We start from the raw sequence: 15,366 nt of genomic DNA on the forward strand, positions 1-15,366 counted from the left end.
TAATTCTTGATCTCCTCAACTCAAATGCACTTGATGAAACCTCCACTCTGCGAACTTGCCTCTTAATTTTTTTTTACCAATTCTGCATTTTTTGCAAGGCAAAATGCAATCCCAACACTTTGTCCCTTTGAAGATCCCATGAGATGTGCAAAAACTCGAGTATATGACCCATGATAAATATTTTTGCAGTGCTTGCACATAAAAACCTGGGTTCTACCTTGCTTTCCTTGCCCACTCTTCTTTTGTTTCAATACATGGCGCCATAGCATTGTTGTTTTATGCATGCTAGGTGGTTCATCATCTTGGTCATCTTCAGAATAGTAGTCATCTAAGTCATATTCTTCTTCATCTTCCTCATCAAAACAATTTTCATTTATGTTCTCAAACTGATATGGACAATCAGAAGACCTCTTGGTCTTGCCCTTTCTTGCATTGTCCTTCCCAACACCACTAGACAATTCATGCTCCAAATTGTACAAAGAATCATCATTGTCATCATAATTATCGTGATCATAGCTTGTGATGGTCATTAATGAAGCAAATAACATGCAAATATACCTGCATCATAAAAGTATATGAATCATTTTAAAACACTTTAAAAAAACTATTATTAACAACAAAAGATGGAGAGTGGAATGCAGAAACAAAAGGGGAAAAAAAGAGACCCAAAGTGAACCATGAACGTCCCTTGCAATCGAATTCCCGTAAAATATCATGGGGTTTACTAAACAACTTCAGTGTCAGCGCACATAAACTAATCATGCTCATTTCTTAAAATAATTTAGACATGTATCACACAACTTTGCAGTCATAATCTAAATTTCAGAACTGTGAAACCAATCAGATTTCCTTTTTCTAATAGCATTAACACCCGTAATGAATATAGAGGAAAGCATCAAGCCTTAAAATTCAAGTTTAATTAAACTAAATCTCAAACAAACATGACAGTTGAAACACCACAAATTTAATTTAAACCAGGAAATCACAAATAGGTAGAAGCCTGATAAATCCAATCTAAAAAGAACTGCAGACTATAGTTCTATTTATTCTTATTAGAAATTTTGGTTTAATGGCCATCAAATCAAATTTAACAAATCAATACATGAATCAGCCAAGAGTCCAAGACTCAATGCATATAGCAAAATTTGTGTATAAAACCCATAAGGTTATATATACGATTCTTGAAAACCTATCCGTAATAAACATCGGAACACAATCATCGATCAATCGATTTAACTACAATCAGTGTGAAACTGTGAACCCATTTTAGAAGGATGCATATTAAAAATCTATAACACCAATCAATTTATTTCAAACAGAAACAATCTTGATCATTCGTGAACCTAGTACAAGAAACAAGCAGATCAACATTTAAACCAACACATCTAATTTAAACAGAATTAAAATTTCAGCAAAAGTCCTTAAAAGAAATTAGATCTTTTTATGTTCATCTAAAACCAAAATCAGAAAACTGATACCCGAATCAACAAAGACAATCAGTGTTCCGCCCGTATCACAAGGGGTGTACCCACAACTATTCTTATACAAGGGGGCGATAGCTCCTATTCGAGTCTATACAAGGAAACAATCTTGATCATTCGAGTCTAAAGCCCGTATCACAGGGGGTATACCAACATATCTATGGTAACTGCGCTTGCTGATTACACGTGGATGAGAGAGGAGAGCAAATCGAAAGAGAGAGGTTGCCGAACGTCAGTGGATGAGAGAGGAGAACATACCTGAACAGAGACATTGCCAATGTTGCTCGAGGAGGTCTTCGATCGTCGGATGTCAACAAAGGAGGAGGTCGCTGGTCATCGGAGGTCGCCGATCGTTGGTGGTCGCTGGTTGTCGGAGGTCGCCGATCGTCAGAGGTCGCAGATCGTCGGAGGTTGCCGATCAGAGGAGGTCGCCGATCAGAGGAGGTCGTTGGAGGTCGCCGATCGTCGGACGTCGCCGGTCGTCGGACGTCGCCGGTCGTCGGACGTCGCCGATTGTCGGAGGTCGCCGGTCGTCGGACGTCGCCGATCGTCGGAGGTCGCCGGTGGCCGAAAATGAGAGAGAGAGAGAGAGAGGAGTCAGGTGAAAAACAAAACCCTACGCCTTCGTTATTAAGTTTTCACAAGTTTTTTTAAAATGTCTGTTTTGCCCTTATTCAGAAAAATAATTTTTTTTAGTTTCTTGTTTTTCAAGTGTTAATTTCGTTTTTAAAAAGGGTAAAAAAGATATTTCGTAAATGCGTCCCCCTTTCAGGGGGGATGCGTCCCCCTTTCAGGGGGGACGCGTCCCCCTTTAAAGTGAAACTCGTCTCCCTTTAAAGAGGGACGCGTTTCCTTTTAAAGGGGGATGCATTTCTTCTTTTTTACGTGCGCTTCCCCGTGCGTTTCGGAAGCGTCGCGTTTCGTGCTTCCGAATCCCCTTATGCATGTGTGTTTCCGGTAACTCTGACCCGCTCCCATGTGACATAGGCACCTACCCATTCTCTCTCTCTCTCTCTATATATATATATATTATATATATATATATAAGGGGAACCATCCAACCAAAGGAAGGTCCAAAATTTACAACCAACGATGATCAGACAACTCCCCTTCTCCAATACTTGAGCATCTCATAAATCTGACCTCATATATTTGTTCATTATAATTTATTTAGTAAGAAATATGTTTTACATGAAGACTTTACGACATATAGACATGTTTTTCGAAATGTGAAAAATTAATGTCTCACAATGCATTTAAAACTTTACAATACAAAGTATTATAGGTCGTTGATTTTTAGAGCTTTCAAAAAACACATTTAAACATCGAAAATTCATAATCCAAACATGTTGCTCACTAAATGAATGATAAAAATCCAATATGTAAAGTCCGATCGATGAAAAACTCTTTCGTTAGAGAAGGAACACAGTCGATTATCATCGGTTGTAGATTTTGGAGCTTCCTTTGGTTAGACAGTTCCCCTTTCCTATATATATATATTGTCATTAGAATATGTTTACTAGAAATATGTTTACCAGAGTATGAACTAGGTATTTCCGATACTTTCTTTTTGAATTCGACCTTACAGATGCATACAACACAGTTCATTTGCTAGGAATATATGATCATCTATTTTTGACAAAAAAATATGATTTTTGGATGCTCGAATATTTACAAGAATTATTAGCCATTGATTTTCAAGTCTTCAAAGATCCTGCTTATGCATTGTAATCGGTCGATCTGAGAGCCTATCCCCATAAAATCGAGCATGTATATCACATTCGTACGATGAGATTTATGAAAAGAAAAACAAAAAAAATCCATGAAAATCTCGATTCATACAAAAGTAAACATATTTTAGTGACTCTCTCTCTCTCTATATGTATATCCACGTAGCCATTTCTTTAGAAATTTTTTGTGTCATACCCTTTACGCACACTTACACCAGTGTGATGGAGGCTACAAGGTGATTGGAACCAAGGTTGTCTGTATCGTACGATACACATTCGTATCGCGATATGAGTGCATATCGTATGATATAGGCTTGCATCGTACTATGCAGGCTCGATACACTTAAAAAGAGCCAAAAAGTAATTTTTTCATTTTTTGGGTTTTAAAAACATCTTGAAGGTCGACTCCCTCATTTGTCTAGAGGCCATTAGAATGGTATTCATGCACCCTAGGACTTGTGAGAGGGATTTTGCAATTTCATCAAGAGCGCATTTTTACCATTTTTTCACTCAAGGAAGTGGGTTAAGGTAAAAAAACCTTATTCTTTGCTTTTTATTGACCTTTTTTTGGGGAAGATGACATCAAATGATCTGGCATGACAATGGGGCACTCGAATAATGAGTGAAAACTAGTTAAAAATCGAGTGCAACTATTGCCATACTGTTATTTCAGGTGATATCTTTCGGTTGAAGCATCATTTAGCTTTGGCACATCTTAATGTTATGACCTACACATCAAGAAAATTATTAGATTTCGTGAAATGAGATTGCTATCAATTACTTACTGGTTTGAGAGAAAAAAGACAAGAAAAAGAGATAAGTGATGCAAAAATGGGGTATGCGGAGCCCTGGGAGGACGAAAATGAGCTCTCTACTTCTGATCTTACAGCTCATAGTGTAGCATTAGAAGTAAGAAGTTCTACAACGAATGAGAAAATGTGTGACTGATGCTAGTAGTAGTGTCACAGACACAAAAAGAAGAGGAGTAAGAAGGAGTTCTTCGAGAGGAGGTAAAGATAGAGGCTCTGTTTGGAGTTTTTCCCCTCCTAAAACTGCCCCTGGGGCTCAACCCGACATTCGTATTGCTATGACTCCTCAACATTTAGTCGAGCAGGCGAATGTCGTGGTTGGGAGATGGTTTTATGATGCTTGCATTCCTTTCAATGCGGAAATTTCATTTCATTTTCAAGCCATGACTTTGCATGTATCTTCATTTCGTGCATTTTATCATTGTTTTGTAGATTTTTTAAATTTTTTTGGTATTTTTTCTGATTTTTTACATTTTTTTTTGTAATTTTAAGTTTTTTAATTTATGATTTTTTATAATACGATACATATCCTATTTTGGGCCCGAATGATACGGGTTATGATACATTACATACAACATTGATTGGGACACCAAAAGGGAAGGGACCACTCAGGCTGATAAAGCTAGAACACTTTCCAGCCAAGTTCCATTGATTGATCATTAGCGATATCATGAAAATGCTGCAAGAACCCATTATATAGGAACGGAAATAGAATCATATTGATACTAAATTGGTGGCTGACCACTTGAAAGAATGATGTGCGTGGACCAGGTGAGCAAGGATGCAACTCCATGTTAAACTCTTGGGCTTGATAGGTGGTGGTATCACTGTAATGAGATATGCGAAAATACAAAGAGTGCTATAAACACTTGCAATATCCTACAATGGACAAACAAAAGAGACAATAGCCAAGTCCACAAAGGGACAACACATACACAAGCCTTGTGATAGGCAAAAATATAAGTCTCTTTATTGAAAGAGAGAGCTCCCAAGCATAATACAAATACAAAGGGGTTCACCCCTATTTATACAAAAGAAAAGAGAGGAAGAGGGGCCACAAGGCCTCAAAATGAGAGCCACAAAAGGGGGCTCCCATGGAGTCGTTGGGAGCCCCCAACGATCACAATTGTGACCGTTGGGGGCCTCAACGACTCCATGGTGGGGCCCCTTAGGTGGCTTAAAGAAATAAAAAAATAATAATAATTACAAAAATAAAAAAAGAAGAAAAACAAGTACCCCTATCAGGTATAGTGTAAAATGACCATAATACCCCTATTGGGTATTATGGTGTATTTGAATAAATACACACACACACACATATATATATATATGTATTGATACATATATTTTAACAATCACACCCTTCTCAAAGGAACCATTGGTAACACTCTTATGTCATATGTCTCGAATTGGCACCTCCCCTTTGACCAATGGGACCTCGAACAAATATTGTTTTAAAAATATTGAGTTTTTCCAGAGATTTATAATAGCCTATATTCTTAGAACTTATTTTGTGTGGATAATGGGTGAGACCGATTTGTCTACTATTCTTTTAAAAGGGTTTACCTTGATAGATGTGCATGGAGTTGAGCCTTTTTTGTGCCACATGATGAACATTCCAGCAGGTCATCTGGGCTTAAAATAATTTATTTTTGTAATGTGCATGATCAGATTGTTAATCATATTTTATTTCTTGTGTGGCAAAGTCTCTTTTGAGGTCAATAGTTGTTACCGTGCATATTAGAAGTTATAGGTTTCAATTTAGATCATTCATCAGTTTTTCTTTTGAATGGTATCATACTTTTTCTTTTCAATTAAAGCCACACAAAATGGAGCTGCTAGCATGCTGTTAATATACTTTATTTGAGAATAAGTTGACTTTATATGCATTTTTTGAATCATGGTGTTTACAGCTGCGGAAAACATGATTGAACACTTAAAAAATGAAAATGAAAGCTTGCAAGAACAAGTAAATGAACTGAAGGCTGGGGCAGAGGCCAAAAGGTACACATTTTTAAATTTTCAGTTTCTTTGGGTACTGAGATATAGGAGATAGGGTATTTTTAGCTCTATACTTATTTATTTCAGGTCAGAATTTGCTGAGCAAGCTAACAAGATTTCCGAATATCAGAATCTCTTATTGGAGGAGAATGAAAAGAGTGAGGAAGAAGTTTGTGTCATATTATTTTTTGCTGTATCTGAAAAATAAATCGTGATCTCATGCAAATTGTTCTGCGAGTTATTACTTAGCACATTGTTCAGTGTAAGAAGAGGAAGCTCACAAAAGAAACTTCAAAAAGAAGCTTATGAATGATCTTTCACAATGAACACAATGGTTCATACAACACACTCACAATAACCGAAATACTCAAAAGAGTGCACACACAAAAGAGAGAAAATATATCTCATTAAAGTGGGATAAAGCCCACACAAGAAGTGTCTTTACAAAGGGGAAATAGTCCCATATTTATAGAGAGAAGAAATAGAGCTAGGAGGGAGTCATTGGGCTCCCAACGGCTCTAATTAGAGCCAGCCGTTGGGAGCCAAACGACTCTAAAGGTACATGTTACTTTTTGACTTGGTCAAAAAGTGACATGTCTAAGAGTGTCCTATTTACAAAACTAAATCCTAATTTTAACTAGTTCCTAACTAAACTAAAAGCTAACTAAACAAAATGTAAATTACATATGAAGATTACATTTTTAACACTCCCCCTCAAACTTACGGTTGGATAACTAAAAGTTTGTCGAAGAGAAAGTGAAATCGAGGAGCCGTGAGAGGTTTGATAAAGAAATCTGTCAGTTGATAGTCTGAGGAAATATATGGTAGATCGATGGTGCCATGTAGGATCTCCTCTCGTACGTAGTGACAATCCATTTCGATATGCTTGGTGCGTTTATGGAATGTCCAGTTGCTGGCAATATAAATAGAACTTTTGTTGTCGTAACATAGTCTTGATGCTCCTGTACTTTTAACACCCATGTCATGAAGCAACACCTTAGCCAGACTACTTCCATAGTGGTTGTAGCCATCGCCCTGTATTCGGCTTCAGTTGATGAGAGATAGACTTTTTGTTGCTTCTTGCACCTCCATGAAATCAATGATTTACCTAAAAACACACAGAAACCAGTAGTTGAGTGTCGATCATTGGGATCACCTCTCCAATCTGTATCAGTATAAGCAGTTAAATCAAAGGAAGAAGAAGCAGACAAAAAAAGTCCTCAAAAAATTGAGGTTTTGATATATCGAATAATGCGCAAAACAACTCTCATGTGCACAGTAGTGGGAGCATGCTGAAATTAACTCACTATATGAACGACATGTGCAATGTCAGGTCTGGTAATAGAGAGATAAGACATTGCTCCAACAAGTTGTCTATAAGGAGTTGGATTTTCAAGTAATTCTCCATCATCAATCTTCATTTTGATGTTGACAACTTCAGGAGTGTCAACCTGCTTTTCATTCGTGATACCAGACCTGTTAACAATATCCAAGGCAAATCACTCATTTCGAAATGTGTTTTGAGAATTTTTTTAATGTTATCAATTCCCTGTTTGTCACTTCCAGTGCTGATCGTGTTGTCTACATAGAGAAGAAGAATGATGATACCTACATTAGAATTCATAACAAACAATGTTGTGTCAGTAAGACAAAATTGAAAGCCAAAATCAATCATAACTTGACTAAATTTATCATACCAAGCCTTTGAGGCTTGTTTAAGTCCATATAAAGCTTTGTTTAATCAAAGAGCCTTTCCTTTGAGAGCATTAATGCCAGGTGGTGGTTCCATATATACTTCTTCAACTAAGTTTCCATTAAGTAATGCGTTTTTAACATCCATTTGGTATATATGCCATTTCTTTGAAGATGCTAGAGCTATCAAAATCCTAACTGTGGTCATTCTAGCAACAAGAGCAAACATTTCTTCATAGTCTATTCCGTATTCTTGAGAATATCCTTTGGCAACTAAACGAGCCTTAAACCTTTCAATAGTGCCATCACTCTTAGTTTTCACTTTATACACCCACCTACATCCGATAGGTTTTTTTCCTGATGGAAGATCTTGGATAGTCCAAGTATTTGCTTTTTCTAAGGCTCTTAACTCTTCTGACATTGCTTCGACCCATTCAGATTGTTATTTTGCTGTATCATAGTTAGAGGGTTCTACATAGGAGTGTATCAAAGCAATATAGGCTTGATACTTTGGTGAAAAAGACTCATATGACATAATTTTTTTGGGAACTTTAGAGACTCTCGATGACTTCCTAGTGGATACTTGTTCCTGTTCTTTGGTCTATTTTTCGAGAGCAGAAAGTTTCTCTAAATTACCTCGCCTAGAGTACTGAATGCAATCAGAAGGGTCACTAAAAGCTTCTGAATTTGTTATATCAAGTTGTTCTTCTGGGCTCTTTGCTACATCATCTTCAATAATTTTTGAAACTAGATCCAATAGAAAATAATATTTATCTATTTCCCTAGGATTCACATTTTTAAAAAAACTTTCATTTTTCAAGAAAGATACATTCCTTGAAACATATAATTTTCTTGTTTTGAGATCAAAACATCTATAGCCTTTTTGATGACTTGTATATCCTAAAAAAGCACATGAAATAGCGTGATGAGATAATTTATCATTTTTGTTTGAAAAAACAAAGCATTTGCACCCAAAAACTCTTAACCTGGAGTAATCTAGGATTTGTTTAAAAAGTTTTTCAACATGAGATATATGGTTTAAAGAAGATGATGGCATCCTGTTGATAAGATAAACCACGGTTAACGTGGCTTCAGCCCCAAAAACCTTATAAGGGCATGCTTTTTGATGTATAATGCCATGCAAGTTTAAGTAATCCTTAAATTCTTTAGACAAAAATTCTCCCCCTGAATCAGTACGAAAAATTGAAATATCCTCTTTGAATTGATTTTTAACTAACTGCTGAAATATTTGAAAGTGTGAAAAGACTTCAGATTTGTGTTTAAGAAAATAAATCTAAGTGTGTCTTGTAAAATCATCTACAAAAATTACATAATAAATAGAGCCACCTTCTGAGCTAATAGGTGTGGGGCCTATTAAAAAATGTAATCCTTATGTATATATATTAGTTTGTATATATATGTATGTATATATATATATATTTTGATCATAGTACCCGAAAAGGGTATTTCTGTAAATTCACTTTTTACGCATATTCCACTTGGAATATGATTGTATTTTTTTTCTTTTTTTCCTTTTCTTTCTTTCTTTACCTTTATTCTTTTTTATTTCTTTTTTTATGGCTTTTCGTGCCACCTTGGGAAGGCTCCCCAAAAAGAGTCGTTGGAGAGCCCCCAACGGTCACAATTTGTGACCGTCAACGGTCACAATTTGTGATCGTTGGAGGCTCTCCAACGACTCGTTTTGGGAGCCCCCAAGGTGACCCCCTTGAGGTGTATAAATAGGGGTATTTCCTCCTTGTAATTTCATGGCTTGAAAGTCTCAAGCTTCTCTCCTTTTATTCAATATATTCATATTACATGCATTTGTGCATGTTGGCATTATTTTACGCTCTTTGAGTGCCTTTGTGTTAGTTTGGATCGTGGATCCGACCCGACCCACGATCCACCTCGAGATCCAGCGGTGGCATGTTTGTAATTAGATCTTATTACCTGTGTAAAGTGTATTGTACCACTTATAAATATCAAGTAAAAAGGGAAAACCCTATTGCGCCGACTATTCCTCTCTCTCTTCTCGTTCTTTATTTCTGATATTTCTCTAACATCTGCAGGCTGATATCTCTAACATCTACAGGATAATTCTGACATGGTATCAGAGCACAGGCGCGGAAATCGATCATCTGGAAGGCCTATAAGGACCAGTGCGTGAAAGGACGTAGGCTTTCTCCCTTTTCTGATTTTCTCACGTATCCCTATTTCTTCAGTTTCTCCTTTTTCCCTAATCTGTTTCTCTAAATCACGTATCCCTGTTTCTCTAAATCAAGTATCCCTATTTCTCTCACGTATCCCTATTTCTTCAGTTTCTCCTTTTTCCCTAATCTGATTTCACACGTTATTTCTTCTCTTTCTTCAATTTGCGCACCCTTATTTCTATTTCAATTTCTTCTCTTTTCAAATCCTTTTTCTGGCTCACACGTTACAAAGCATTGCTGTTTTTCTGTGCACACAGCATTGCTGTTTCTCTGTGTACACAGCATTGCTATTCCTGGCCTGGTTCACACGTTATGCAGCATTAAATTTTTTTTTTAACGTGTGTCTGTGAAGATTAATTTCTGGATTACACGTCATTATATTTCTGTGCAACGTGTTGCTGATATCATTTTCAGCACACACAATATTGCTGTTCTTCTTCTATTAATACACTGTTAAATACAGTTTGTTCTCTCATTCTTCATAAAATCTATGGATTCCAAATTGAACCCTAGTTTTCTTACTCACCTCATGACCCACAAGTTATCACATGATAACTATTTGCTTTGGAAACGCCAAATTGTGCCTTTTATTCGCAGTCATGGTCTTTATGGGCATCTAGATGGACGATCGCCCGCCCCACCTACACATATCATGCAGGAAATAACAGGTGAAGACGGGAAGGTGAGTCAACTTCGAAGCACCAATCCAGCTTATGACATATGGGTACAACGGGATCAGACATTAGTCGCTTACATAACTTCCACACTTTCTGATCGTGTATTACAAACTATCTCTGATGACCAATCCGCTGCCGAGTTGTGGAATGGACTAGCTCATTCTTTTTCTCAGGTTTCCGAATCTCGGGTTTTGCAACTCAAGTGAAAGTTCCAATCCATGCGAAAAGAAAACAAATCCATTACAGAGTTTATGGGGGATGTCAGAGTGATTACAGGTCAGTTAGCTGCCATTGGAAGTCCTGTATCAAATAAGGATATGGTACAACAAGTATTAGGTAGTCTTGGACCTGAATATCGCATGTTCTGCACCGCACTCCAGGTTGTCTCAGTCCTTCCATGTTTTGATGATCTTCAATCTAAGCTTTTGCAATGAGGTCAGCCTAAATCAGGAACATGCGTTAGAGGATGCTCATCCTGTGATGATGACACATACGCCTATTCAAACAGGAGTTTCATTTACTCCCCCTCGCCCCAATGGAACATCTATGAACAGAGGAGGATTACTGCCTACACCAGGAGGAGGAGGTATTGGTTCAAGCAGTGTACCACGAGGAGGACGTGTTCCTACTTGTTTTCTATGTAACAAACGGGGACATGTTAAAGCAAACTGCTGGTATAATCCTCAGAACCGGAACAAATCAGGGAGGCCAGATAGTAGGCCAGTGCAGAAGGTCACTCATCAGTTTGCCCGTACTCCTCAGGGACAGGTTCTTCCACAGGACGTACAGAATATCCTTATGACTACTTTCAATCAGATGAACTTACGCCAAAATGAAGAAGGTATATGGTATATTGATTCAGGGGCAGCAGCACACGTTACTTCTGATGCAGGTAAATTTACCCACTTGACTCCTTACACTGGAAATGGCACTATAGTCATAGGAGATGGATCTCACCACCCCATCTCTTACACTGGAAATGTCTCCATTTCTTTGCCTGAATCTCAATTACCCTTGTCAAATGTCTTACTCGCACCTGCTATTCAAAAGAATATTCTATCTGTGTCTAAATTAGTTGATGAAACAAATTCTTCCATTGAATTTACTCCTTCTTCTGTTTATCTTAAGGATCTTCACACCAAGAAGACGCTCGCTAAAGGTGAGCGGCGCGGGAACATGTACGTCTTTGAAGAATCTCATGTGCCTTTGAAGACGTCGTCTTCCGTAGCCGTGGCTTCTTCAGCTCCTTCTTTTCCAACATTTTTGAGTCGATCCACATATCATAGTTCTTCATCTAGAGTCTTGAAACTTAATAAGCCAAACTTATGGCATCTTCGTTTGAGTCATTGTAGTCAAGTCTTTCTTGACAAGTTGTCTGCTAAAGGTCTAATACCCGCAGTCAGTTTAGAGTCAAAATGTCCAAGTTGTCATTCATGCAAAAGTCATGTACTTTCTTTTCATAGTATCAATAAAAGAGCATCAAAGCCTTTTGAAATTATATGCTCAGATGTTTGGGGTCCTGCACCCACTGCTTCTCTTTCTGGATCTCGATACTATGTACTCTTTCTTGATTCTTACACTCGTTTTAGTTGGATTTACTTCATGAAAAACAAACATGAAGTTTTCAAGTTGTTCAAACAGTTTCATGCACTAGTCCAAAACCAATTCAATACCAATGTTGTATATTTCCAGTGTGATGGGGGGGAGAATACATATCCCATGATTTTAGTGAATATTTGAAGGAGCATGGCATTACACGTAACATTTCTTGCCCTCATACCCCTCAACAAAATGGAGTTGCTGAGAGAAAGCACAAGCATATTGTTGAAACAGCCTTGAGCATGATGCATACTGTGGGCATCCCTTTTTCCCTTTGGACCGAGGCTTTCCACACAACTGTTTACGTTATCAACAGGTTGCTCATGACCATCCTTGAAGATAATTCTCCGTATTTTGTTCTTTATAATTGTCATCCATCATATGAAGAACTACATCCTTTTGGTTGCGTATGTTATGTTCATATTGATCATTCATTGAGAAATAAGTTTCAAGACAGAGCTATACAGTGCAAGTTCCTTGGGTATGCAGATGACTATAAGGGATATAGGTGTTATGATCCTCATACAGGCAAAATTCGGATATCCAGAAATGTTGTTTTTGATGATAAAAATTTTGACACTCTGGGTTCATCTTCCACAGATACACAGGACAGTTATGATCCTTGGCTCAGTGACTCACTTTTATATGACTCGTTGCCTCATGAGGATTCATCTTTATTGACAGACAATGAACCCTATACTTTTGATGTGGGACCACATATGGAAGACATTCCTCCTACAACAACATCCTCACGTTTTTCTGGTCTTGTTTATTCTCGTAGAACTCACCCAGTCAATGCAGAGACTCCCCTACGACATTCCACTCGGGTTAGACATCCTATAGATCGCTGGGTAAGTTATAACAATTTCTCTTTGGATTTTCAAACATTTCTAACCAGAGTGTCCAAAGAAACAAAACCTTCCTCCTTTCATGATGCTGTAAATTCTCGTGCCTGGGTAGAGGCGATGAATGAGGAAATGGAGGCATTGCATGAATGCAACACATGGGAAATTGTGCCAAGGCCATATAACAAGAATGTTGTAGGATCCAAATGGGTGTACAAGATCAAGCACAAACCGGATGGCAGTGTTGAGCGCTATAAGGCTCGCCTGGTTGCACGAGGCTTCACACAGCAATATGGGCAGGATTACGATGAAACATTCAGTCCAGTAGTGAAACTGGGCACAATCAGGATTGTCATTGCATTGGTATTACAACATGGATGGTCACTCAGTCAACTTGATGTTAAAAATGCTTTTCTGCATGGTGAACTAAAGGAAGAAGTTTACATGGAGCAGCCACCTGGATATAGCATGCATGATTCATCAAATTGGGTATGTAAACTTCGACGCTCTCTTTACGGATTAAAACAAGCTTCTCGATCTTGGTTTGAAAGTTTTTCCACAGAGATCCAGCGTCATGGTTTTAATAAAAGTGTTCTAGACCATTCATTGTTCATCTTCAAAAGTGGTTCAGCTATTGTTTGGGTGCTTATATATGTTGATGATATCATTATTATCGGGAGTGATGAGGATCACATATCTTGGGTTAAGTCTATGCTGATGGGTAAATTCAAGATGAAAGACTTGGGTTCCTTGCGATATTTTTTGGGTGTGGAAGTTGATAGTCGACATGAGACTATTACATTGAGCCAACATAAGTACACTATTGATATTCTCCTCGCTACGGGGATGGAGAATTGTAAACCAATTAGCACACCTTGTCTTCTAAATCATAAGTTAAGTGCTAAAGAAGGAACCACTTATCATGACCCTACTTTGTATCGTCGAGTTGTAGGGATGTTACAATACTTAACATTCACTAGGCCTGACATAGCATACTCTGTCAATCTGGCTTCTCAGTTTATGCATGCTCCTACAAATGCACATATGGAAGCGGTAAAAAGAATCCTTCGGTATTTAAAGGGTACGATTGGAGATGGTTTGATGTATAACAAAGACACAGATTATACGTCAGGACATCGACTATTCACCTACACAGATGCGGACTGGGCTGGTGATCCTGATGAGCGCAGATCAGTTTCAGGGTATTGCATCCTTATCGGCAATAATGTTGTAACATGGAGTAGCAAGAAGCAAAAGGCAGTGGCGTGATCTAGTACTGAAGCCGAGTATCGTGCAATGGCAGCAGGAGCAGCTGATGTTACGTGGGTGAGACCCCTACTGCAAGAATTACAAGAACCAATCTCGTCCTCTATGCTTCTTTGTGATAATCAGAGTGCTATTAATATTGCCTTCAATCCCATTCTTCATTGTCGCACGAAGCATATCGAAATCGATCAACACTTTGTTAGACAAAAGGTGGAAGAAAAAGAAATTGAACCCGCATATGTTAGGTCAGATATGCAAGTTGCTGACATTTTTACCAAAGGATTATCCACTCATCAGTTTTGGGCACTCAAAGACAAGTTGAACATGATCAAAGACCATACTCAACTTGAGGGAGGCTGTTAGTTTGGATCGTGGATCCGACCCGACCCACGATCCACCTCGAGATCCAGCGGTGGCATGTTTGTAATTAGATCTTATTACCTATGTAAAGTGTATTGTACCACTTATAAATATCAAGTAAAAAGGGAAAACCCTATTGCGCCGACTATTCCTCTCTCTCTCTCTTCTCGTTCTTTATTTCTGATATTTCTCTAACATCTGCAGGCTGATATCTCTAACATCTACAGGATATTTCTGACACTTTGTGCACATCTTTTTGTGAAGTATTAGTGCTTGTATGCGTATTGTCTCTTCGTAGACATTTTTACATGGTATCTGAGCAAGGTTTGAAGAAAGAAGGGCGTGTGATCAAGTCCCTTGAAAAGCGTGCCTTCAAAGTTTTGGTGATTGGTGAGAAGACTTATCTTCATCCAATATTTTGAAAGTCTTCAACAACAAGTAAGATTTAAAATCTTATTACGGTACGTGATTTTTTATCTTCTCTTCTCTCTAATAAGCGAAAAAGACTCAAATTTCTCTCTTGGCTTCAAGTTGAATGTCTCAAACTATCATGTTTGGGCCGAAAGCATGGAAGCTCACATAAAAGGTAAAGGTCTTTGGGGATACGTTCTTGGTTCTATACCGAAACCTGAACCAAGATTACTTTGGTAGTGAAAGGCAAAATCAAAATCCTCGGAGAAGAAAGAAATAAAGCTC

The 15,366-nt window shown here is 38.0% G+C and overlaps 1 protein-coding gene across 3 annotated transcripts in view; it reads left to right on the forward strand.

Moving 5' to 3' along the window:
• LOC149818331 (uncharacterized) overlaps nucleotides 1-15,366 on the forward strand; it is a 51,937-nt gene that overhangs the window by 23,951 nt on the left and 12,620 nt on the right. For all 3 annotated transcript variants that reach the window (XM_089985631.1, XM_089985634.1, XM_089985632.1), the window contains exons 4-5: nucleotides 5,934-6,024; nucleotides 6,109-6,179. In XM_089985631.1, the coding sequence (XP_089841757.1) occupies nucleotides 5,934-6,024; nucleotides 6,109-6,179 (162 nt within the window). The remainder of the gene's footprint in view (nucleotides 1-5,933; nucleotides 6,025-6,108; nucleotides 6,180-15,366) is intronic.

Source organism: Nuphar pumila, chromosome 13 (assembly GCF_984573655.1).
Source record: "Nuphar pumila chromosome 13, dmNupPumi1.hap1.1, whole genome shotgun sequence".
In the NCBI taxonomy this organism is placed as follows: Eukaryota; Viridiplantae; Streptophyta; class Magnoliopsida; order Nymphaeales; family Nymphaeaceae; genus Nuphar; species Nuphar pumila.